The 27,127-nt window shown below is 46.0% G+C and overlaps 1 protein-coding gene across 1 annotated transcript in view; it reads left to right on the top strand.

Moving 5' to 3' along the window:
• The first annotated feature begins 7,029 nt into the window (after positions 1–7,029).
• The window catches only part of LOC144134524 (neprilysin-3-like), a 44,125-nt gene continuing 24,027 nt past the window's right edge, over positions 7,030–27,127 (top strand). The window contains exons 1-6 of the mRNA XM_077667432.1: positions 7,030–7,111; positions 13,100–13,302; positions 16,558–16,698; positions 18,116–18,289; positions 20,518–20,677; positions 25,017–25,115. Coding sequence (XP_077523558.1) covers positions 16,564–16,698; positions 18,116–18,289; positions 20,518–20,677; positions 25,017–25,115 — 568 coding nt within the window. The 5' untranslated portion in view covers positions 7,030–7,111; positions 13,100–13,302; positions 16,558–16,563. The remainder of the gene's footprint in view (positions 7,112–13,099; positions 13,303–16,557; positions 16,699–18,115; positions 18,290–20,517; positions 20,678–25,016; positions 25,116–27,127) is intronic.

Raw genomic sequence — 27,127 nt, forward strand, 5'->3', positions numbered from 1 at the left:
ATATTTCTTCAAACTCGGAATCATTAGCATATATGGCAAGCAGGCGCAGCCAATTTTATAAATCTTCCTCAAACGCTGCTTGAAATCGTAGGCCAGGTGGTTACCAAAGGTTTTGAAGCGGAAGCTTCACTGCGCTAGGTGAAGCCGATTTCCTCGTACCTTGCCGGTTGACCTTCATGTGAGCCAAATGTCAAATGTGGCTATAGACCTTACCATATATGGTGCCTCACCACTTTGACCTTTCCATTCACCGGTAGAGACTGGTAGAATAGGCCGCAGCGTTCATTGGCTCACTAAAATGAGTCGATCTGCACGATGAGATTGGAGGGTTAGCCGGGAAGTGACTCGTGAGGAGTCTCTATACACGCTGGGTCTGTAGCTTGACATGGTGGTTGCGAATCCACCGATCATGCAATCTGTTTCGCCGCCGGGCTATTGTTATCTCAGCAATGTTATAGTGCCTTCTGATGTGACTATGCGGCTCACGGGACTTTGGATATTAAATAGTCGATAATTTTATTGATTTTTCCCACCATGACTGCCACGAAGTGCAATGGCTGTCGGCGCGTGGTCAGCGAAGAAGAAGTAGCTCGCAGCTGTAGGCGTTGAAGTCTGTCATTCTTTCGGCATTCGGAAACACATTTGGACACTCGAGACGTAAGTTTGGCGATACCTTCCTATTAGGCACGACTGTTTGCTTTGCGGAGATCAGCGCTGTAAACATCGCGAGTTCGTGTGGTCTCCCTTTTCACGCTGCCGCAAGACGGGCACGAAACTTGGCTTTCAATACCGCCTGCCTTTGATCCTCCTTCTGTAACACCCCTTCCCATTTCTGCAACATCAGATGAGCAGGGCATTTACTTCTGCTTTTTGTACTTTTAGTTCTCATAGCCTTGTAGTTCATTGGCCTAGACGATGAAAGTGCCGGTAGTTGCAGCTGCTTCATGTAGGCATCGTCTAGTGCCTCAGAAACTGTCTCTGGGAGGCGCATTTGTATCGTATTCGTTCCTTAGGATGATTATGCGCAAACGCGCAGTCAGACCACGGGCGTATGCCTGCCATGAACGAGAGCGGGTGCCTTCGTTGAGTCTCCGTTGGCGTGACGCCCCCTGTAAAGAGCGCGACTTACCGAACCGAGACCACTGTCTAGACGAGGTTTTGCGATCATAATCCTGGGATCACTGATTCTCCTTGTTTAATCCTATAATCCACGTGGTCAGACAAAAATTGGAGGGGAAAACTTAAGCTCCGCCTTAAAGGTGTGACGCGATATCTAATGGGTTAGTGCCCATGTATGCAGAATTGGCCATTCTCTACTTAACATTCATAGATCGCGGGGACTCCTCATACCATTCCCGGCGCAGTGGTGCATCGGTTAAGCGATGCGCCGCTTCCCCGGCAGGTGGCGCAAGTTGCTCTTCTCGAGCGACCGATCATTAATTTAACTGCCACTTGCCACGGCGGGCAGTTTGCTACCAGCCCGTGGGCAGGTTGTGATGACGTCACAAGGTCACGTCACATAGGTGGCAGCAGAGCCACCTGCCTTTTAGGGGACAACGCCGACGCCGGACTTTTTTGCAGAACTGGAACGTTAAAGCTTCCGCGTTAAATGTCAGCGTTACTTTTCGCCAGGTAACACTTAAGAAGACTTCGACAGTGGAAGCTTAGTGCGACATTATTCTCCCCGCATTTTGACTGCACGTGCGCTGCAGGGTTTCTAATTTGTCGCTCAAAATTTTATGAAGAATTTTGAAACGGTGAGAAGCGCTCTTACTGCTTCTGCTGCTACTACTATCATTACTATACCACCAGCTAAGGCTGCTAGTATTAGAGCCCCACAACTCCAGAAAAATCTTTATGCTGACGCAGTTGTTGCTTTAAATGGGCGACTCTATTCAACAGTAGTAGCTGTTGATTGGAAAGCTCCCATGAGTGCTGACACGAGGTCTCGCTCCGCGTAGTTTGACAAATGTGGATGATGGTGGAAGCCGGCAGGGCAGGGGAACCCGCAGCACCACAGCGCTCGGCTCCCGTAGCAAGGACTGGTACGCGGAAAACACGATGGAAGCTGGGAAAAGCTGGCGAGGGTTCGTAGGCATGATTTTAACAAAGTGTGCTTTCGAAAATGTCACTCCCAGCTGTAAAATGATCTACAGCGCCCTGATGCAGCACAGTTAGCAAATTGCGAGGCATTGCGAGGCGTTGTCAATTTCTACTATAACGCCGCCGCGGTGGTTCAGTGTTTATGGCGTTCTGCTCCTAACCAGAAAGATGCGGGTTCGGTCTCGGCCGTTCCAGTCGTATTTCGATGGAGGCGAAATACTAGAGTCCCGTGTACTCTGCGATGTCAGTGCCCGTTAAAGAACCCCAGGTGGCCGAAATTTCCGGAGCCTTTCACTATGGCGTCCCTCGTAGCCTGTGTCGCTTTGGAACGTCAGCCCTCATGAACCACAAACTAATTTTTACTATAAGAATACGAAGGCCGCAATGGATTCGTTTTTTTTTAACACTGCTTCGCTAGCAACATGCGGTCTACGCTTTGTCCTGTGGTGAGGAGCTGAGTAAGGGAGTGATTATCTCGGCGTTTTCGGATTTCAGGACACGCATCAGTCTCTGATGGCACTATGATCTCCAGCGGGGTCCCCACGCCGTACTGTCCATCACTCTCAGGTAACAAGGGAAATTTGTAGCAAAGTTATTTAGAAGCGTAACTCGAATAGCAACAGACATGCACGGAATTCTGATCTTTATCGGCAGACATGCCAGGTATGTGTTGCGTACTGGCTCACAGGTTCCACTTCTAAACTTTACGTGGTGATGTAAACGTGCCCTTCGCGCGAAGATAGGCGTTTCGCACTGCCTTCGTTGTTTAACTTTTCAAGCCTCACCAACAACGAGTTGTGAAAGATATGTAAAAATTACGCTCGTTTCAGTGGCCTCTTCCTCACTGAACACTTGCACAGAGTGCACAGCACGAGACCTTTACTCCCATTCCCGCTAGCCTTACGTTTCTTTTCGCATTTCAGCGGCCGACGAAGAGTAAGTTTTGCGGCAACCTTTTGCGTTAGCAGCATGCCAAGTATACACCTTTCGAGGAACAAAGGGGGCTATGTATTGCAGAAAGCATTTTGCATATCGAATCGTGCCACGAAATCTGTCGACCTGCTATGGCAGCCTAGAAGCTTGGGCATTCTGTTGCTTAGCCGAAGCATTTTTTTTCTTTTTTTTTTTGGGGGGGGGGGGGGGTAGATTCCTAAAGCGACTCAGTCTATGAGGGGCGCCATAGTGAAGGGCTCGGGAAGCTTCGACCACCCGGGGCTCTTTAACGTGCACTGACATCGCACAGTACGAGGGCCCCTGGCATTTAACCTCCATCGGAATGCGGCCGCCGCTGCCGGAATTGCACCCGCATCTTTCGGTTAAGCAGCCGGGCACCATAATCACTGAGTCTCCACGGCGGCATTAACAAGAAGTAATGTATCTTGCCGAATTTGTATTGGCTCGCCTAGAGTGATGCGGTTCTCTGTATGCCACAGCTTTTGCCCGGGGCACCACTGGGGGGTCTTTCGATGTTCGATCTGATAAGTTGCGTTTGGACATGCGGACGTCAGTTGGTACGAGCAACTCGATGCTAACCTTGCAGGTCCTTCGACTTGAAGGCAACCACCGCGGCTGTCACCTACTGCCTTCTCTCCGCGATATTGATAGGAGGGACCATTTTCATCTACGTTGCAACGATGGAAAGCGGTGAGACTAATTTTACAGCTGCTCATATGAACTTGCTTACATCTTGCCTGAGTCTATTGAACGACCACTGCTCTGACAAGGTTCATGACTTAGACTCACTTTGATATTTGATAAACTGCGTGAGTTTGGTGCCCAGATGACTATGGAGCGTGTGGGCATCGTAATATTGTGAGGAAAAGTTTGAGGTTTAGGAAGGAATGAAAGATTCCGTGCTTATAGCTAAGTGCTCACTTTCGATTTCAAATAGGTCGCTATTATCTTTATCAGTAGACGGTCGTTCTCAGCAAGGTCAAGTTGAGGTGGGGGAGGAGAGAAACCATCTCTTCTCTGCCAATGTCTGGCGGAACGAAGGACATCTGTGGTTGCCCACCGCTGCTGCGTCGGGCGTGTACCGATTTTCTCTACACTCATATTTCATGTCCAACATTATTGAGCAAAAATTTTGAATATTGGAAAACTGTATGCTGCTTATATAGAAATATTGTAGGTAATGGTCCCTTCTTGTTATATGTAGCAAAATCTTGATTTTGTAGTGTTTCGATCGCTCGCATCGGATAGTCAAGACTACCATAAAAGAGCGGTAGGAAACTCTTGGCAATAGCAAGAACATTAATAGCAAAAAAATGCAAGCCTACCGAGGGAGGATATATGAATATATTGATTGTTGTAATGAAATCTTACAATACATGAAAACATTGTGTTCATAAACTCTTTCCTCTTCCAAAATTCTTTTGTCCGGAATTATTGGGCATGCACTCTCCCTCCTCGTCGCATGCTTTGCGAGGGCACAGCTCTACAAAAAGTTTTTTGCTAGGACGCCGCTACTCTAAACCCCGAGACTGTAGGCCATTCAATTAACTTGGTAAAATTATAACTGGTAATTCACCGAAACTTAGTGATTGCTCGTCATGTCTCTCATTATTCAAGTGTCTGTGAGATCATTTACGCGTGTATATTCCGAGTTTATAAGAAGGCTATTTTTTCAAAACCTTGGCAGAAATAAAAAAAAATTGAAAAATTTATTCGCAGAAACCGCGGCACTATGTACGATTTTATTTTATATGCTTTTCAATACAACTTACTTGCACTTTGTTGGTTATGGTAGCCTTCCCGAGGGAAAGATCAAGGGGTTTAAAGAAAGCCTAATTTCACTTAGTTTCGGTTTAAAGAATTTCTCTGATTTTTCAAATATTTCTCTTATTTGTCTTCCTCTTATTTCTTTCTTTATTCGTTATTCTATTAATTGTCAAATATTTGAATTACACTTTATATTGTGTTTTTCGCCTTCTGAGATTTTTGTTGCGAATATGCGCATTTTCCTCGACGGTTAGTTTTTTACCTTTTTTTTTCGGTATTCTGGAGCTGGGACGTGCTTGAAGCGATCCCCCAAAGCGGCAGCAGATATAAAATTAGCGAGAAGTTGCCCTATAGTATGCACTCGGGCGCAGCCATATGGCTAAGGAGGCAACCTACTCAGCTTCCATAGTAACCTGAGAGGAGATAGCATCCTCGCGGGGATCGAACCTGAGACCATTCTCTGTCTGCTGCAGTAGATCTATGAACTGAGCTAATCATAAAGCTAACAAACCAAACAGCAGGGCGGAGCTGAATTTATGAATTTCAAGTCGGAAAGATCTCAGTCCAATGTTTTAAGGAAAACTTCTATCTACAGTGCATTTGAAGCTTATTAATTACTGATCAGGTGTAACCTATAAGTTAGTGCCAATAAGAACAGTACGATAGTCGTTACTTTGCAGACGAGGCAGATTATCCAGAAATATAGGCTTGGCGCCCGGTAAGAAATGCTTGGCCACGGTACTGCTGGCGTTCCACTACGGAATGGAAGCTTCAAGTTTCCAAGTTCTCTCTGTCTACATATTGATGGACTGAAAAACTTTTTCAGTGATACGTTCTGGCTGTTCTATCTCGCTACCTTGCAAGCATCCATTTAAAGGGGCTCTTAAAATACATCCTGTAGCAAAACTCTGACAACCACGTCTGCATGCGCCTGCGAAGCGCTCACGCAACGGAGCAAGCGACTTGATCCCTAAGCGCCGATCATTCATGGACTGGCGCCGGTTCAGCGTGAAGTCGAGTTGGTGAGAATCGCAGGGTGCCGCAATGCATGGTTGGCAGCGCTGGCATGAACGCACCTTAGAAAATCGGCAATACGTCCATTACACTACATAAAAATCAGGCACATCCCTATGGGCGCGACAAATGAAGCCATTGTCGTTGTATCGTGATTCCTATTGACTTTTTTTTGTTGCTGTTGCCAGCTCTCCTGCCTTATTTATGCTCAATTCCTCGCGAGCATTGCTCCCTCTTGTATCGAGTTCTTCGCTGCTTTACATGATAGTCACCTCCTTGTTAGGTACCTTATAAAAATGGTCTATAGACTGCAGACTTCTTGCAGACTCTATCGCCTTCCTATAGATATTCCCTTTTGTCTATCCATAGTCTATAGACTGTCTATGAACAAAAGTCTAAAAGTGTATGACCATAAATCTAGAGATTTTTATAGACTGTCTATAGAATGCTAGACTACATGATATGTCTATAGAAAGTCTATAGACTTCATAGACAAAAGTTAACGGGCAGTCTATAGACTGTGTAAAGAAATTTTTGTAAGGGCAGGCCCCGTTTCCAGTGATGAGTGACAAAACCTTGCCGGCAATCAGTGACCTCGTATACAGAGCAGCTCGCGCAGAGGTGAGGAGCAGAGGAGAAGGGCATTTTGGCAATATACAGGCGGACATAGCGGCGTCTGTCGGCATCAATTGAGATAGGCAGAAGGCGCAGGCGCAAACGAAAGGAGTGCGGCGAAGCATTCAAAGATCGCGCTAGCGAGATTATGCCTGCAAACCCAAGCAGCTCGAGCTGAAAGCGCAGTGAAGCCTACTCTTGAGGACAAAGATATGACTAGTTGGGTGGACACCCACAGTCCGTGAAATGCACACCTTTGACTAGCGCTAGACGAACAATGACTACTTTTTTTCTTTGGCTGCAGTATAGGAAAGCGCCAAACTGCCAACCAATAGAGCTTCATGGATGTTGTACCCTTTGGTCTTCCAACAAAGGTTTTTCTTTTTAGGTGTTGAGAACTTCATCAAGGTGCTTCATATACGCGAACCCTGAATGGTGCCAGAACGCATAAAATAAGAGCAAAGGGATGCACATTTCAAGTCGTAATAATTTGAGTATGTTTTTCATTGCGCTGTTGTGATCTAAACCGTGTGAAATGGACTAGACCGGCAGTTGACCTGGTGTGGCGCAGATGACACCAGTGAAGAAGACGCTGACGTCGACACCATCGGAAGTGTCGGAGTAGGCAGTGGTGCTTCTCCGCCAACCGGAAGCAAAGGTACGGGCACTAAAGGAACCAACCCCATGGCAGCCCACGGAAATTTGGTAGCTCCAGACCCTTTGGCGTGCCTTTCGCGACTCTAGAGTGGTTAGTCGAAATAGATCTTGTTATATTGCACAGGCTTTCTCCTCAACGCGGGAAATACCGCCCTGGGGCAGATACTAAGAAGAAAGTATCTGAAGTAGGCGTTTTCTTCGGCACTTCAAAATTTTCATTGTAAAGTTTTTCTTAAATGTCTACTAAACACCGACATTACTGGCAAATATCAACACATAAACACATAAGGAACACGAAGGAACACATAAAACTGGGTAAGGTTTCGTGAGATATACCCGTCGTCTGCTATACCAGTGTTGCTAAAACTGCATTAAATTTCATGGGCGACCAGTGCGATAATGCGCAGGAGAATGCGTTAGCAAGTGGGATAACATCATCAGCATGATTGAGAATGAGACAGAATACATAAAAACTGCGTTAAAATTCACGAGCGATCAATTTATTTATTTTATTTATACACAGTACCTACAGCGCCCTCATTGGGGCATTATTGTAGGGGTGAAACATCATAAATAAGAACAAACATCTAGTACATAATAAATTAGGCAAATGATGCGGTCTACACAGAAAATACAATAAACCATGCACACGGAAGCAAAAACAAACAAACAAAATAAAAACCATTGTAGAAAGGCAAACATACCCTAAACACACACATACACACACACAAAAAAGATACATTTTAAAATACAGCACTGCTTAAAAATAATACACTCGGACAAGAATTATTGCACTTATATTGACAGGTGGCTTTGCAAATCGGTCAGAAACGATGTAGGAGGAGCGGTAGCGACCCGCGAAGGGAGACAGTTCCAATCATGCACTGTTCGTGGGAAAAAACTATATTTGAATACGTTTATACGGCAATTGTACTCGCGCACCTTAAGTGGGTGGTCAGTGCGGGCGGAAATGTAGCTGGGTTCACTAATGTATTTCTCTTTTGGAATTCCAGTTTTATTATTAAGCACATTATAAAAGAAAGAGAGTCTCAAATATTTGCGTCTGTTTTCAAGTAATGGCCATCCCAACTTTTCGCGCAAACCAGAAGAACTTTTTTGGAAATTGTAATCGGCGGACACAAACCTAGCAGCCCGTTTCTGGACGCGCTCCAGCTCCTCAATATTCAGTTTTGTATGCGGGTCCCAAACCGCGCAAGCATACTCAAGTATCGGACGTACAGTAGACATGTATAATGTCTCCTTCAGCGTAAGGGGAGCGTCCTTAAAGTTACGTCTGAGAAAGTTTAATGTGCGACTGGCTTTAGCAGATATGTAATTTACGTGTGTATTCCATGATAGGTCAGTAGAAAAAAAGACTCCCAAGTACTTATAAGTTGAAACTGCGGATAATTCAGTGCTACCAAGGAAATAGTCTGTTTGGAGGAATTGTTTCTTTTTTGTAAACCGGACCAGATTACATTTGGAGATGTTTAGCGCCATATTACAGTTGTTGCACCAAGAGAATACAGAGTTGAGGTCATGCTGTAGTGAAATTGCATCTGCTTCAGAAGAAATATTGCGGTAGATACAACAGTCATCAGCATAAAGTCTGATTATACTTGAAATGTTACTAGTGAGGTCATTTATAAAAATGAGAAATAGAAGAGGGCCCAAAACCGACCCCTGCGGAACACCTGAAGTTACACCCACACTTTCCGAGCTGACACCGTCGATAACCACGCACTGTCTCCTTTCCGCAAGATACGCCTCAATCCAGGATAAGAGTGAGGTAGGAATATTTAATTTTGAAAGCTTCTTTAACAATAGGTTGTGAGCAACTAAATCGAACGCTTTTCGAAAATCTAAAAATATACAATCTACCTGACCGGCGGAGTTTAAGGAAACAGAAATGTCATGTGTGAATTCCACGAGCTGTGTTTCACATGAGAAGCCGGACGGACCTAAATCCATGTTGTGTCGAACAGAAAAAACTATTGTTTTGTAGATGGCTAATTAACTGAGTATAAATGACATGTTCCAGTGTTTTGCACGACACGCTCGTCAGCGATATGGGCCTATAGTTACATGTTTTAGTTTTATCACCACTCTTATGAATCGGAACGACATTGGCACTTCTCCAGTCAAGGGGCAAAGAAGAATTCTCTAACGATTTCTGAAATAATGCAACGAGATACGGGGCAACTGAAGCTGCACAATTTTTCAAAACGTAATTGGAAATGTTGTCAGGCCCTGGTGCTGATGTAACTTTAATTTTCTGTAATAAAAGCATGATCCCCCGTTCAGAAATTTCTACGTCATTCATTCTGGTCAGGGTGCTGGAAGATTGAAAGTCAGTATGTGTATTAATGGGATCGGAAAACACCGATTGGAAATAAAGATTGAAACTTCTCGCTTTACCTTTTGAATCCCTTCCAAAATCAGTTGCGTCTAGTATATCAGGCGCAGAGACCCTGCTGTTTCTCTTATTTTTAACATATTTCCAGACTGCCTTTGGGTTTGTATTTAGTTGCTGGCCTAGTGTGCTGAAGTATGCCCCTTTTCGCTTTACGGATTTCTTTCGATAAGTTCTTAGTTTGCTTTTTCATCTCGGAGTACAAAGTTAGTGCGGGCGTATCACAATATCTGCGAAAGAGCCGTTTCCGCCGGTTGATCATTGCCCGCAACTGTCTATTCATCCAATGCATATCGTCACGACGCTTGGCTGAAATCAAGCGGGATGGGATGAAAGACTGCGTCAGTGACAAAATTTTAGTTTTAAACAAGTTCCAGAAGGAATCAATATTCAGGGATGGCTGATGTGAAAGAAACTCAGGAAAAAATGCGTCGAGTTCCTGTGATAGCGAAGCATAATCCCCTTTTTCATAAAAAGACACTTTGCGTGGTTGGGTGTGGTGGGTCTTCATAGCATTACAGGATACTTTTGCTAAAACTACATCATGGTCGCTTATGCCTGGCAGCGTTATGACAGACGAGAGTAGGCTAGGGTCATTGCAGAAAAACAAGTCTAGCACATTAGCACTGGTAAGGCCGAGTCTGGTAGGGGTTTGAACAAACTGAAATAATGAGTGAGCACCAATTACTTCACGGAAAGCGGTATACAAGAGGGATGCAGTGCGAATTACTGGTTTAAAACAAGACCATTCTACGCTGGGCATATTAAAATCACCGGCAAGGACAATATGTGTTGCGTCTAAGGCTAATAATGTGTTGCTAAGTTCAAAAAATGGCTGTGCGCAGGTTGAACCGGGCGTCCTATAAAAAGAGCCAATTGCCAAAGAAGTACCATCGCCCAGCCGCACCCTGCACCAGACAGCTTCAGAGGAATCGTTGTCTAAGTTAACAGACACGCTTCTCAAACTGCTATGAACGAGGATGAACACACCACCACCGCGTACATTGCGATCCTTCCTATACGTAGTATAGGATGGAGGAAATATTTCACCATCACTTATGTTGCTGTCCAGCCATGACTCGGTTCCAATTACCACATGTGCGCTCGTCATTTGTAAGAGTGAGAGGAATTGGTCAGTTTTGTTTTTTAGACTGCGGCAATTAACAACAATACAGACAAGTTCATTTTTAATAGCAGTTTGTGGGCTAGCTAAAAGCCTCGGTGATGGCTATTGGTTTACACAAGTGATATCGTCTGTTTCAATGTTGTACATATAGGTTTTGTTGTCCAGGTTTAGCTTATTAAACCGCAGTTTCAACTTTCCGCCGCGTGCCTTAGCAAACTGCATGAGCTTTTTTCTTTGCTGCCGTACTTTGGCCGAATAGTCCTCGCTTATCGCCCAGTCAGTATCTTTTAGTTTGGCAGCATTTGAAAGAACACGAGTATTTTCTTTAAAGGACAAAAATTTAACGATCAGGGGTCTGTGCTTGTCGGGCGCATATCTTCCTAGTCTGTGCGCTCTTTCAATGGCAGCGGCGTCAACGGAAAGTTTTAACTTTTCAGCGCAAAAAGAGATAATTTTAGTCTCAGACTGTTCCCACGATTCGGTTTCTTTGTCATGGATGCCGTAGAATATTAAGTTGTTTCTTCGTGATTGGTTCTCCAGGTCATCATGCGATGACTCGAGGGCCGTGCACGCGACAGCAAGTTTCTGGGAACTTTGAGATAATCTTTCTACTTCAGGCTTTAGCGGGAGCACCAGTGACACATTATATTCAACGCTCTTGACTTTTTCTGCGAGTTTTGTTAGTTTTTCTTCGAGATTCTTTGCTCAAGCCGAATGGAACGTAGTTCGTCCAATATTTCGGTCTGTTGCTGTTGTACCACAGGTATTGTCATGATAGTATCGAACATCTGCTTTTCCTGCTCAGCAGACAGAGGCCCAGGGTTTTGCTCTACGTCTCCCGCAAGCAAAAGCTTTCTTTGAAACAAACCTATGTATCCTGAACAGCTCGCGCACACGTCGTACAGAAGGCGTAAAAACATGCACACAGCAAAGTAATGCGGAGGGGAATGCATTAGCAATTGGGCTCCGGTTGCATGAGCGCACTAACTTGTGGCGCTCTTTTTTTGCAATCAAGCAAACTAGCGCGTGCACTCTGGGATGGTGGCGGCCTCTATGTTGACTTGCGCCAACTAGTGCCACAGCGCGAGAGACTGGCAGTTCAACACGCGGGGCGAAAGGCTCATGCAAGGCTCACGGCAAGCAGTGAAAGGCTGCTTGACGTGTTTTCCAATTGTTTGAAGCCAATTGGGATATTGTCCAATTTTTGAAATGAAACATCAAGTTGAATGAACCGCTTAATCAAGTGCCACCAGACAGTACATTTCAAACCGGACACGTGTTCGAACTTGGGCTGGCACGTAAAACTGGCCACGTGCTCTTGCGTTTGGAATGCATCGCGCACGGACGAAAGTTGAGGAAGGTGACGATGTACAAACCACAGATCGGTAGGCTGACAGTGTAATACGCGGGGGCAAAGGCTGTGGGGATGGCCGAGTGGTCTAACGCAGGGCAAGTAAAACCGATCTTTTCGCGCTGCTGCGAGTTCGAATCCCGTTAGAGGCCACAAGTATGGTAAGATTTCTTTTTTATTCACGCTCTGAGCGACAAATGCCGGACGCCGCCCGGTTTTTCCTTCACATAACTGTTCTAATGCTAACGCATAACTATAAGCCTTTCTATATGCTGCTCTTTTTCATTATATGCGGTCTGTGAAAGGGACACTGAGGATAAATAGAACTTGGACTGCATCGATACTTCTGCACGTTCAAATCAAAATCATCCAGTGTCTCTTAAAGCGAAACTTCTGTAAACCCGAAATGGCGAAAAACAAAACACAGGTTCCGCCATCTTCCGTCCTACTTCGCAAGTAAAACGCATGCGTCTATGCAGATTTTCTGCCAGGATTTCTGAGGCTACGCTATGTCGCTATTCGCTTCAAAACGATGGCGAGCCGTCCTTTTCGGTACAACGTCACGAGTTTGAATCGGTGGGCGGGAAGATTTTTAAAGCCAATTTTTTTCGGCGATAAATGTGTTCATCGCTGCCGGACCAACATCAACATAGCTAGAAGGCAGGTAACCAATTTTTTCTTTGAACAGTACTTTTATGGTATAGTGCCCAGTGTTCCTTTAAAGCACATTCCAAAGTCGGTGGCCCGATGTGTGCATTTCATTCTGAAGGAAACATGAGATGAAAGTTAGCTCTTTTGCCCCTGCCAGTTCGTCCACCGTCAGCTCTTCTTAAGTTCTGGTGACAAGGGCACCGGATGACTTGTGTTCTGAGCAGTTAAAGGCGGAATACATTTTCCGCCGTACTCTGTTCTTGGCGAAGTACCCACTTACAGTCTAAACAGAAAGGAGTAAATAAAAACGGAATAAACTCTCCTCTAGAGCACACCCTTTTATAAAAGGATGTGCGCTAGAGGACAGCTTACTTCCTTTTTACTTCCATATAGGTGTATTTGTGTTTAGAGTGTACTCGAACCTGGTATTTCGGGGTAATTTTTACAGGCAGGAGGTCCAGCCGCAGGTATCCCCGGGGTAAGATTATTACACGGAAAACGCCGCGACTTACGACAGCGTCCAGACCTGACGGCGCTCAACTTGCCGCACAGCTGCTGAATGCTTCCCTAAACTGGCAATATGCGCCATGCAATGACTTCTACAACTTTGTGTGCAGCAGATTCGACGGGGTCGGTAGCACCGCGTTGAAGGTGGGTACTTTTCGCTCGATTGCTTCTGCGGTATACAACTAAAGAAATTAGCAGTTAGCAACAACTACCCACGTTCCTGTATTCCTATGCTTACAAAGCACAGTAGGCAACAAAATCGACAATCTATCGGTCACTCTGTTAAAGAGGTGAGACATCCCTTATAGAAACGGTCTATAGACAGTCTATAGACTTCTTGTAGACTATATTGCCTTCCGATAGATATTTATTTTTGTCTAGTCGTTTTCTATAGACTCTGTATAGGCAAAAGTCTGTTAGAGTGTATGGCCATAATTGTATAGATCTTATATAGAATGTCCATAGGATTTCTATTGCCTATAAACTTCTCTAGGGTTCGCATATAGAGAGTATATAGACTTTATAGACAGAAGTCTTTGGCCAGTCTACAGACTGTCTAATTAAGTTTTTGTAAGGCATGTGAGAACTGGTGGCCTGTTATTCCGTTTTGTGATAAACGTGTTGCCTATATAACTTAGTGAACATTAAAAACGCACTATTTTCTAGTCGAAGAGTACAAACTTGTGCTCTTGAATGTGGGCGGGCTTTTCTTGGGTCTTTAGTTATGTTCTGCTGTGGAGAGGAGTTGCTGTCGGCCTCTGTTGGCCATAAAATGCAAAGATCGAAAGGTATCCGTATGTATATAGACTAGGCTAGCGGGGCCACTTTCAATTAAATTTATGTCACTGAATGTCGGCGTACCACGTCTAACCTCTGGAAACATGCTAATGCTAGGAGCAATCCGATTGAGAAAGCTTAGTTGGAATTGGAAACACAATTTGGTTTTCTGTATGATGCTTCGAAAATATTTTATACGAATGACAATTAGTGATTTAAGCGACTGCATAAAAGTGTTACGGTTTCTTCTTCATGATCGTGTAAATACCAGCTACGTACTGTAAATGTTTTTCACGTTAATTCCACCTGCTCCTATTATATGAAAGTACTTTCGGTTGGCATTAACCACGTTAAGCCTAACACAGGATGAAAAGTACGGCAATCATTTAACGAGAACATCAAGCACGCGTAAACTACTTTAATAAAAAGTTCCAGTTTTGTAGTTCTTATTTATCTTCATTTGAACATCGTTGTAGACCGGTTTCTATGTTGGTGACATTAGTACCCTGCCAACTGTACTCCAGGAGTACATGGAGTATTTATGCTTCAGCAGTACTCAAATTGATAACATTTAAAACACAGTGGTTTCTCTCTTAATTTCTACTCCGTAAATACTGATCGAGGACATAGGAATTGATAAGAAATAAGTTTTAACTCTGTCTGCTAGACGTCTGGCCTGACAAAGTATCTTTGTGGATCACGGAAGTGCTGCCCACTTACGAAGGAATAGCTGAGCAGAATAATCACTAAAGCGCGTTGACAACGATAGGAATAAACCCCCTCATCAAGGAACCTCTGGCGCGGGTGTCACGTGCAGTAAAGATTACTGACAAATGCTACCGGTATAGGCGCAGCAATGGAGAGTCTCGCTTGGCCTCGTGATTGAATGTGTGCGTAGATGGTGTCTTCCGGAGTGGACTACTTTATACTGTGAGTGAAGGTGTGTATGGAGTGTGGCACTACAATGGCCTATGTTCTACTGTGACTGAATATGTGCATAGATGGTGACTTCTGGAGCGGACTGTGATGTTAACTGTGTGGATTGATTGTGTGCATAGATGGTGACTGCGGGAGAGAATGTGTGCTATTATAAGAGACTGTGCGCTTAGCGGAGTAGATGCGGCATTGTTAATATCGAAGGGACGCTGCGGTGGAGCAATTGCCGGCAGATAAAGCAAGGCTAACCCCACCTGTAGGATTCAACACCTTAACCTCAACCTCAACCTGGCCTCGTTTTGCTGCTACTAATTCCACAGCGCAAAAAATGCACAAGGATGACAGAGGGACACCACCAAGAGGTGAGTTTTCTAATGTTCTCATTAAATCGTGCAAACATCGACTTGAAGAGGTTTTCTGCAACCAGGGGACCCGGGTCACAGGCTCTGGCTATTCATGTTCGCTCCCGATGTCTGTAGTCGAGAACATGATCAAAGAACGCTGTAATCCAGGCACAGGCAGCGGTGGAGCCGACACAGGTCGCAGCAATAAAAGTAACGGTGATCCCGTACATGCATACGCTTGCTCATAATCTAAAAAAAAACAAGGAGAAAGAAGGCAGGCGTAGTAGTTGGGTTTTACGCTCCGAACAAGCTTTTTAAGCTGTGCAAGGTCACCGCTCTGAGGTCACCGCAAATTATGAATGCTCTATAAGGCACCAGCAGCTGTACGTTGAGTGCACAAAAAATGTCGTGTACTTGATACCTTTGCCCTGTGGCCGAACTTACATCGGCCAAACGGGAAGATGCCTCAACGAAAGGCTCATGGAGCACAATAACAACGTCATGGGGGCATCTCTTCACCTAGGTGCACACTGCCGTGACTGTAAGCAATGCAAATAACACGAGTCCCTGTTGGCAAGGACCTATATTCTTCATAGGTACGCAGACATATACGCCAGAGAGATAGCTGAGGCTGCGGAGATATTGAAAAAGACAGACGACTGTGTCAGTGTTGTTTATAAGTGAAAAAGAGTTCATCTTCTTAGGATTGTCGCTCGACAATTGACTTAGAACGTCTTGGTTTGTTGTACGCGGCATAATCCCACTATCTTTTTATTTTTTTTTGCGGGCCTTATGCATGTGCCACGTGTGGGTTGCTGCTGGAGCCGGAGATAGCGTCACTGTTTGTGTTGCGTTTGCTTCGCGTGCGCGGAACTGTATATATGTAGGCGCAGCGCATGGCAATAAACTTGATTGTAGTCAGCGCTTTGTGGTGTCCCTCTGGCGTCCTTGCCCATTTTTTTTTGCGCTGTGGATTTAGAGGTATAAGATACCAACCATCCCTGCATTTCGTTTTGAACTTCTTTTGCTGGCCTTCCGTTTCAATTGGCGCCAGCCATTCAGCAGTCTGATCGAGTCCATCCAGGTGACGTCTTTCATCTCCGTGACGCCATGTTGGAGCACACGAAATAAGAGAGCGAATTTGAAAGACTGCGGAAAATGGAAACAATACTAAGGTTCCTCGAATCCATGTGTAGCTGCTATACGGGGTCCGGAGATATGTTCAAAGGATAATCAATTGGAGCCTTAATCTACTATGTTTCAATTCTTCTTCGCGGCGATTTTAATGCTGGTTTGCCTAACATATCTTGGCCATACCACGGATGCTTTCTTCTTCTGTCAGGTTACCATGCAGACAAAGGAAGCAGTCAAAAGGATACTTGCCACCATCAGGGTCCCGAAGAGACGCCAGAGCGCCACGGAAAAGGCAGCGGGCTTGCTCAGGGCTTGCACACGCCTCGCATCAAACGCCAGTATTTCCGAGGTATGATTCTCCATTCACAGGATTAATAGGCTCTACCTCCAAACGCTCCTTTGTAGTCTCTGACCATGCCGAAGATGATTCGGTCCACGCATGAAGCTTCGGTTACGAAGACACTACTTGCGCTTCCTTCAGTAAAATTTCTTTGGTTAGCTTTTACGGCAATATACCTGGATTTCTATACAGAAAGCCCATTCTGGAGCGTTACCTCTACTTCTCGCGTTTCTGGTCTCAGCGTTGTGCGTTGTAACGCGAACCGTAACCCAGTGGTGGCCATGGTAACCGAGGTGGTTACATAACGGAATGGCGGCAGCATCATGCGTGAGCATAATAATAATAATTGGTTCCGGGGGAAAGGAAATGGCGCAGTATCTGTCTCATACATCGTTGGACACCTGAACCGCGCCGTAAAGGAAGGGATAAAGGAGGAAGTGAAAGCAGAAAGGGAGAAGAGGTGCCGTAGTGGAGGGCTCCGGAATAATTTCGACCACCTGGGGATCTTTAACGTGCACTGACATCGCACAGCACACGGGCGCCTTAGCGTTTTTCCTCCATTAAAACGCAGCCGCCGCGGTCGGGTTCGAACCCGGGAACTCCGGATCGGTAGTCGAGCGCTCTAACCACTGAGCCTCCGCGGTGGGGCATGCGTGAGCACCAAAACTAGAAATTAAACTAATTAAACTGTATCGATCCTTTATTTACCCCTGACAGGTATCCAAGTCGTTCCACTTAGTCCCGACATTCGTGTAAAATTTGGTGGCAGTTAGAACGAAGCTACTTCTTGAGCCATTTTTTAAATTCATATACGAAAAAAAACGACTCGTCTACCGTCAGGGCAAAAGCGACTACTCCGTCGCAATATGCATTCGCCCCATATTGTGGAGAACGCTGTCACCAAGAAGTAATTCTTGATGTTGTACCTTCGCTGGAGGACGCGGCGCAAGTTGTCAGCACTATATCTATTTCTTGTACAATACTTGTTCGTGATGCAACCCTGTTAATACCAAGGTAGTGGAACCAAATATGCAACAATGTACTTCAGAGTGTTATCATTTCATCTTTCATTCAACACTGCTCTGTTCTTTTTTGCGCAACTCATGTGATTTTTAGCGCTGCCGAAAGTCTTGTGCCTTATGGCGCTTAGGACGTATTTTTGTCGATGTTCGTCGGATTGATTACAAGCAAACAGCCGTGCTTTTCTTTTCCTCTCCCCAACGAAACTGGTTTCGGGTTTATATGGAATGGCTCATGTGTTCAACGAAGAAGTTCATATTTTTTACTAAGTAACGCAGCAGGGTATGTGTTGGGTAGTGTGAGTACGCATATTCTGTGCGTTTCTTGAAATCACGCTGACTCTCTGGTAAGTAGATCCGTTACGCTGTTGTAAGAGAGTCAAACTCTCCGACTGTTTTTCATGCAGGTGAAATCTCTCAGGCGCTTCGCTTCTAAGCTGGGTCTCGACATGTCCAACATGCCCTCGGACCCCAGCTTTGACGTCCTGGACCGGATAATGCGGCTGTCCTTCGAATACGGCTTCCACACCTTCGTCAAGTTCAGCGCGTTAAAGTCCCACCTTTACCCACCTTTTTTACACGTAAGCACCGATCTGCGCAGAGTCATGAATAAAACTAGAGGCTCCGGATTAGAACTCAAAAAAGCCTAGTTGCGTGCAGGTGCCCGCTCAAAATCCCTAGAGTCCGGACAGTTGATTGTCCAGCTATGTATTGATAAAAAAATGCGGACTGAACTCAGGGATGCACGCTTACAGTTGTCGATCAGGCTCCCAGCGCCTCATGGAATTGCCGGCAGGAAACACAAGGCACTTATGTTCACTTCTGTGAATGTACAGGGTGGATACTGATGACAAGACCGCAAGCACAATCCCTCAAGTTAATGTGTTCTCATTAGCTGCCGTCCTGTATCTGTGCTAAACTGCCGATGAATGCGCAACCAACTCGGCCAACACTTCACGCGAGCGCTCGTGCGTTGTTTTGTAGCGATAGCTACATTCCGGTAGCATTTCAAGCCTTCAGCGTGGCGGCGCCGCCACGATGTCACGTAGTTCGTCACGTGGTGCGGAGCAGCTGCCGGCGGCGCGGGGCCGTGGCTGATCACGTGGTTCGTCATTGACTAGCCACGTGGTGTGGAGCAGCTGCTGCTGCCGGCGGCGCGGCGCGCCGGCGAAGCCGTGCTGCAACAGCTGTGCGCATGCGCCGTGTCCAGTGGAACGAAGATGAAGGAGCGCCCAGCGAAACGGAGCGGCGAAAGACTGACTTTGCAATTCAACTGAGCAAGTTCCACTCGGCCAGTTGCAGCTATCGCGTCACTGCAGGTTTTACCAGAGCTAAACCACCGCCAATTTTTTTCCATTGCTCTCGGTACCGGCGTAAGTACTAAACTGTCATAATTAGTAAACTACTCAGTACTTATTACAAATTACGGAGCACCTACTAATCATAAGTACTAAATGTCAGTAAACTCTGCGCGCACATGCACGTTCTTAGGTGTCCGCAACACAATGCGCGCGCAAACGCCTAGGTTTCACCGACTCAGGGAATGGAAGTAGCTGATCACAGTTTCCAGAAGCTCTAAATGGGTAGTGCGGACAACTTGAAATGTTCTTTAGGCTTAGGAGAAAGAAACTCGGAGTTGTAGAGGAGTGTACTCAACGATACCTTCCGTACGAAAAAATTAAAGCTCCTGGTATAGCAGCGCACACCTCTATCCGCTGTACGTGCCACTGGTCTGGCGAGCTATTGATGCTTAGCCTCCAAGTGATTTAGCTTGGACCACGTGACCATAAAGGGGCAACCTCAAAGGGGCCGCTCCGTGGCATCAGACCGCTCAAGCGCACCTGCGGAAAGAGATATTACGCTTCGCAACGCCCCCCCCCCCCCCCCCCCCCCCCTCCTTCCCCGCCCCGTCCCCTTGCAAGGAGCCTCCAGCAGTACACACATCACGCATCCTGGCCCCATTCCAGTGGATTCAATACAAACACGAGGTTGGAGTGCCCCCCCCCCCCCCCCCTTCCTTACAGGGACACTAGTATCCAGCTCAATGCACCAACACTGACTTCGGATGACCTCTTTGGAGAGCTGGATCACATCATCTCCAAACGAGCCTCCTATGGGTCCTGAATCAGTTCCGTATTTAGCGCTCCCCATGACTTGCTATTAGCGGATTTCTATAATCATGATTAGGACAGTGGTCGGCGTGTTGCAGTTAATGTCTTTCTCTCTCTTGCCGATCTCGTAATCAAGAGAGTATTCTGCTGCAAGATGCTATGCTGATTCGGTATAGTAAATGAAAACTGCAAACTACACCGTGATCTGATGTCATCTGTCAGAAAAAAGTCTCTTAGAGTGCTATTGATAACGCTCTTTTTAAGTACTTATGGGAGCTCTGATTGCGGTAGTGGCCTTGAGGTGAAACCACTGATGGGGAAATTGTGGTTCCTTTTAATTTTAATAACTGCAATGCTTGCTCTGAACTGTTTGCGCTGGCCGAGAAGCGCATGAAATTTCGCGTGCGCGAATCTATTGAGGCCACCATAATCAAAATACATCTTCTTGCGTTGCACTTATGCTTCGTGCTTTGCCGGCAAGCGCCGCTAGCACTTATATTTTTTTTCCATAAAAGTTCTGTTGACTGATCGTTAATCTAGGAACGATAGTGGCCTTGAATGGTCACTGTGAGCATGGTAGGAAATTTCTGTTATTTGGAAGCCATTCTGGAGAAAATGTTTTGGCTAAACCCTTATTTCACCATTATTAGTGAAGTACGAAACCTGTCGACCAATGGAGGACTGCCTTGCACCCGCAGATGAGGGTACACAAAGAGGACGCTGATTGGACGAAGAACAAGCACTCACAGTACACCCGCCCGATGTTGGTGCCAGTCTACAGGGCTATCTTGCGCCGTTACAATCGGCGCATGGACACTTCTGCGCTCGCCATGCGCATCATCGGAGCCGAGGTTATTGGTGCGTACACACGCTGTTCTATGCTGTCAGAGATGGGCTCTTATGAAAACTACTTATGGAGGGTTCGTCTTTTGGGTAAATCTTAAGAATCCTGGAAATGAAAAAAAAAAAAAACCAGCACTTTGCCCTCTTATTTATCTAAGCTGCGAAAGCTGCAGCTGTACCGTTTCTCTACAGCGCTGTCAAGAAAAAAAAAAAAGGCTGGTGGTGGAATTGCTAAGCCTAAGCACAAACTTATGCGATAGCGCAGTTTTTTTTTGCAGGGGGACACCACTGCCACGCATTTGAAAGCACGATTGAGGTCTCCACTGGCCCAGGGTGCCAGTTATGCGCGTTTTCAACGCTTTATTTTTAGTGCCAATGTACGAAATGTTCGCCGGCAGCCTGTGCTCCAGCGCCGCGTTTCTGCAGCTACGTTGTCAACGCCGACGCGTATTCCTACATTGCTGTGTTTCCGGCAAAGCGTTGTCCACGCCAGCTCATGCAGCGCACATATTGCTGTCACTACCGCTACTTAGCTTAAAGCGTGAATATTAGTTTGACCGTAGTATTAGTTGAGGAAGAAGACGATTTCCAATGCACAGTGCAAGATTGTGTTGTAGTTTAACACTTAACCCGAGGCGTGATCGGCTGCGGTGATAGCCTCGTGCTCTCACGCTGTTGCCAGCGAAGCTGATCTGTTCGCCCGGCGCAGGTTCGAATTCCAGTCGCGGATATTTATTTGATCTCTCTTTATTTACTTATTTCACTTGTCACAATCCCGCAACCGTCCCAAGACTTTGCTCAGGGTTTACCCTTCTGAATAGAGCTTTATCACTAAAGGCGCCTTTAACGATGAAGCATTAAAATGCTCGCTTGTCACGAAAAACTTCACTTGGCAAAGAACTCACTCGTCGCGATTCCGTGACGCACCCGTCGTTTTCCGGGCCACACGCATTGGCAGCGTTTGGCCCGGGGAACGACGGGTGCGTCACGGAATCGCGACGAGTGATGTGTGGGACGGATGCGGTGCAGTGGAAACACTAGAACACCTACTCCTTCACTGTGCCGCGTTCGCCGCTGCTCGTCGCGATATGCTCGCGGCCTATAGGGCGCAGGGCATACTACCAGACTCCATCAAGGCGCTATTGTGGCCGCAGGGCAGTGCGCGAACTCGTGAGCGAACTTTGGTGAGCCTCTGTGCATTCCTCGAAGACACGGGCTTGACGTCCCGTCTGTTCTCCGTCAGGTAGTTACACGCAGTGACCGAACGCTCCGCGAGTGCTACCTTGAACGATTAATAACTGGACGCCCCACTCCAGTTGTAACCATCACAGTGCTGTGCGCGTGTGTGATTTAATTCCTCTAAAATGAACTAATCACGCGCACAACCTGGACACATTTCTTATTGTGTAAATAGTTTGTACATATTACTTCTCCCCCTATCCTCTCTTCCTGTCCCCTCACCTCTTTCATTTCATTTCTTCATTCTGCCTACTATGCCTACTCGGCAAAATCATTCCAGTGTTCAAGAAAGGTCACCGTTCATCCCCGTTAAATTATCGCCCGATTTCACTCACCTGCGTTTGCTGCAAAATCATGGAACATATTTTGTACTCACATGTTGCTGCCTTTCTAACTTCTGTAAATTTCTTCCATCCTAATCAACATGAATTCCTTAAAGGCCGCTCATGTGAGACACAGCTTGCCCTTTTCCTACACAATTTACACTCGAACTTGGACCGTAATATTCAATGTGACGCCGTGTTCCTTGATTTCGAAAAGGCGTTCGATAAAGTTTCTCATGGCTGCTTAATACACAAACTCTCCCGTCTGAATCTGCACCCCTTCATCGTTAATTGGATTCGTGCCTTCTTAACTGACCGTCATCAGTTCGTCTATGCTAATTGTCACTCATCATCTCTTTCACCCGTGAAGTCTGGCGTCCCACAGGGAAGTGTACTAGGTCCCCTTCTTTTCCTAATATATATTAATGATCTTCCACTTAGTCTTTCTTCAAACGTCCGACTGTTTGCTGATGATTGTGTCGTATATCGCCCCATAACAAATTCTTCAGATATCGTCGCTCTTCAAGAAGACCTTTCACAAGTGCAACATTGGTGTGACACGTGGCTCATGTCTCTTAATGTTTCAAAGACCTCACTGATTTCTTTTCACCGTCGCCCCAACTTCATCGCGCCAGTGTACACTATTAATAACTGCCCAATTTCTTCGGTCAATCATTACAAATACTTAGGCGTCCATATCTCTCATGATCCAACTTGGACTCTCCATGTCACCAACATAACTAACTCTGCAAACAGTGTCCTTGAATATCTTCGGCGCAACCTTGCCCTAGCACCAAGTTCTCTCAAATCGCTCGCTTACAAGACTTTCGTCAGACCTAAACTTGAATATGCTCATTCTGTCTGGGATCCCCATCAGATTAACCTAATTAATACCATTGCGTCAGTTCAGAATCGTGCCGCCAGGTTCATCTCATCTGTCTACTCCTATCATACCAGCATCTCTGGTCTGAAATCACGATTGCAGTTGCCTACGCTAGTCACCCGTCGGAACGCAGCACGTCTCTGCCTATTTCATAAGTTCTTTCACAACTTTCCAGAAGCCAACCGATTAATTCCACGTGTGCATCGCATTTCCCGCCATAACCACCCGAACGCTGTTTACCCTGAACGTGCACATACCACCACATTCCAGCAATCATTTTTCTTAAAAACTGCCCGTGACTGGAATAACCTCTCCGCCCAAGTGGCCACCATCATGAATCATCGACTGTTCAAGACCACTATCGAGGAAGCCTATTCATCAACATAATTTTTGTCCATTTTTCATTAATGTATAATATTTTTTGCCGTGTTATCCCCACCCCTCATGTAATGTCCCGAAAGGGACCTTTGAGGAAAAAATAAATAAATAAATAAATAAATCCTTTATTTCCGCTGCCCCAGCTCAGGTGCTTCAGTATCGATGGCAGATGCCGGGGCTAGCAAAAATCTTTCCTTCTTTTTTGCTATTATTCTTAATAAAACCACTACCACCACCAAATGACTCACAAACGTGTACGCTATGCTTCGTAGTGGGATAACTCTCAGGTAGCTACCGCGTTGTGACCTCGTGCGCAGTGGCGCGAGGCCTGATTCTCTCGCGCCATCGCAGCTGGTAACCCTAACCCTCTGCGGCGCAGTGTTTCTGTCTCGCTTTCGCCGCACTATGCGGCGGCGGTCGCACCTTCTGTGTAATTCCTACCCCTTTTATTCTGCGTCCCTCATAGCCTGAGTCGCTTTCGGACGTTAAAACCTCATAAACCTTTTATTCTTCACCTCACTTATCTGAGGTTCACATGATTTGGCGCTCGATGCTGAACTGAAGATACCCAAGGAGAACAGAGCGAGGCAGAGCCTTATATAAAACTTCTACAAACGTACAGCAAGCGCTGGTAAACTGAGTAACCGACACTTAACACAGCTGCCAAAGATACTGGTGTTCACGGCTACCTCCTGACGGCTTCCCATAAGTCGTGCTTCTGTACTTCACTCGACAATGCCTAACCGAAAATCCGAATCGTAGTTCTAGACACAAACTTTGTTAGCCATGCGCACATCTGTTCATCGCGCGTGCAGAAACACCAGCTTTCTGCGCCCTCCCCCCCCCCCCCCCCCCCCTCCTTCACACTGTTGCTGGCCCAAGGTTAGATGGGAAGTAAGTCATCTTTCAGAACGAAGAAATGCTAGTAGTTTGCGGAAGCCTTCTATAAGCGAGCGGAGACGCTCATGAAAAAGATTATCCGGCCCAGCCCAAGCAAAGTGCCTTCAACCACTGTTTGTATTATGTCGAATGATGTTTTGTATTCTATGTCCCCATAACCAATGTGAAAATTTTCAGTGACGTGTGCGTTTGTGACTGCTGTATTTGTGTTTTTTTTTCACTGATTCTTGATTTTGTATTGATTATTTCTGCGGCTGACACTGTGTCATCTCTTGCTTTTTTTTGTGTATTCTCCCCCACTCTAATGCCTGAGGGCTCTAATGCCAGCGGCTGCCACCGGGTATTCCATGGCGCACACAAGAGTTCGGTGGCTGCTTGCCGCACTGCCAGAGACAGAATGGAGTGGCCTAACATTGATATTTACTTCAACATGGCTTAATTTTGCCTTAGTTCCGGTTCTCTTTTCCTTTGTTCCTTTTGCGAAGGAAAGGAGGGATAATGAAGCCAATGGTTGCATGACCCTCACCCAATCACTGTGCCGACGTATTTCAATGACGCCAGCGTTTTATTAACTGATGTCACTCTTAAGTAAATCGTGTCTACTTTTTTTTCGCCCACACTCGCACTGCAGTGGAGAGTTTCTTCGCGAACATACGGCGTATGCAACCGCCAGCTGTGGTGACTACAGTGCGGGACCTTGGGAAGTTCACGATGGGCTACGTATCGAAAGGTTCGTATCCCTCTCTTTATGTAATTACCAGCTACCAAGCGTTATATGGCAGAGGCCGAGACATTTTGGCCTTACTAATGCGAAAGCATTAGGGGGTTATGTCGCATCAGCAAAACTTTCTCCCCACGATTTTGTCGTCACATAAAGAAAAATGTCAAAAAGGTTGTGTTAGTGCGTGATGACATCTTGCTGTGGGAAAAATTTGGTTGATTAATTGTAATTAGTTAATAAAACTCGAAAATTACACTTTGACGTCGCAATAGCCACGGACGTCGACATAGCACCAGGATGTCAAAACAGCCACAGACGTCGAAATAGCACCTGGACGCCAAAACTAAAAAATAAAAAAATAGAAATAAATAGAACGCGTAGTGGCGTCATGGAAAAATCCCGCGTTCTAGAAAGTTCTGTGTTTTCGCATTCCTCTACGTAAGCAGACTTAAGTGCCCTCAGAATTTTCAAAGCTAGCTTTTCTTCTTTATACTTTCATTCAGCAACCTTGAGTCACTGGATTTTAATTTTGAGAATGTCTTACAAGCTTGAGTATTTGAAAGCGAAACTATAAAAAAATTCCTTACACTGCATTTGTCCAGGCAGAGCGAATTGATAATGGCCTGCGAACCATTTCGCGCACATGAAAACATCTGCGGCCTTTTATATATGTACTGCCTTTGACCCCGCAATCTTGACGCGTTCAGAATCGCATGGTAAATCCTCTAGGCCACTATCTCGCAGTGAACATCACGAAATTCGGATCTGACGTATACTCATCGAGCGTATGTAAATGATAACAAGGTGCGAGCTTGGGCGTGTTAGCGTGACATTGTCGTTATATCGAAAGAGACGAGGACGAGACGAATACGCGACACGGCATATTTTTTCATATATGTTTATTTCACATCACAATTCAGAACCAACCTTTTATTGGTGGAAATATTTTTTTTCTGAACCGACTTTTCAGCCGTCCTAATATGTGGGATACTAAGCAAATTCGCTGCCTGCTACGTGCGGTAGAGCTACAAACGTTGGACATCGGCTTTAAAATCACATTTCTCATAACCTGCGGTGGTTTTCCTATTACAACGCCCATTTTTATTTTTGATAACTGCAATGTAGTCGGTAAAGACGAATTTCAAAAATGGCATCCAGAGGAGACTGGCAGATATTTCTGAACGCACACAACGCTGAAAGCGGAACGCACACAACAAAACCCTTGCACAGGAAAAATATAGACACGCTTGAACCTTCGCTAGCGGGCGTAAGCTTTTGCGCATGCACTTTTAACGCGATAGCGTTAAGAAGCTCGTGTCGCAGAAAAGGCGGTGTCGTCGGCGTCGGCCGTGAGCGAAAAATGCCGAGCGCGCTAACCACTGAGCCACCGCGGCGGGTTAAATGCCGCGGCGGCTGCGTTTGTATGGAGGAAAAACATTAAGGCGCCCGTGTGCTGTGCGATGTCAGTGCACGTTAAAGATCCTCACGTGGTCTAAATTATTCCGGAGCCCTCCACTACGGCACCTCTCTCTTCCTTCCTTCTTTCACCCCCTCCTTTATGCCTTCCCTTACGGCGTGGTTCAGGTGTCCAACGATGTATGAGACAGATACTGCGCCATTTCCTTTCACTAAAAAACAATTATATATATGAGGGAAATATGCCTCCTTCTCCCCGTGAGCAAAAATCCCTCCTCCTCCTCCTCGCAATGTACGCCACTGGCTGAACAGATAGCGCGCGGCGGCAGCGCAAGGAAAGAAAGGGACGCCTGTCACATATTTCGGTGGACAACCCGGACCGCGCCGCAAGGAAAAGAAAATGAAATGAAAATTGATTTCAAGGAAAGCAAGTGACGCGTCTGACATATCTCTCGTTCGGGCGCAGTGGGGCCGTGCGGGGAAGCAGGAATCCCGCGGTGAGCAGCGAACAACGCAGCGCACATCCAAGGCGCGTTCACCACGAAGCTTGCGGCTTGCTTCCCGTTCGTTCGGCGCGAAAGCTATGCTGGCGTTCGTGGCATCGG

This window comes from Amblyomma americanum, chromosome 5, assembly GCF_052857255.1.
Source record: "Amblyomma americanum isolate KBUSLIRL-KWMA chromosome 5, ASM5285725v1, whole genome shotgun sequence".
In the NCBI taxonomy this organism is placed as follows: Eukaryota; Metazoa; Arthropoda; class Arachnida; order Ixodida; family Ixodidae; genus Amblyomma; species Amblyomma americanum.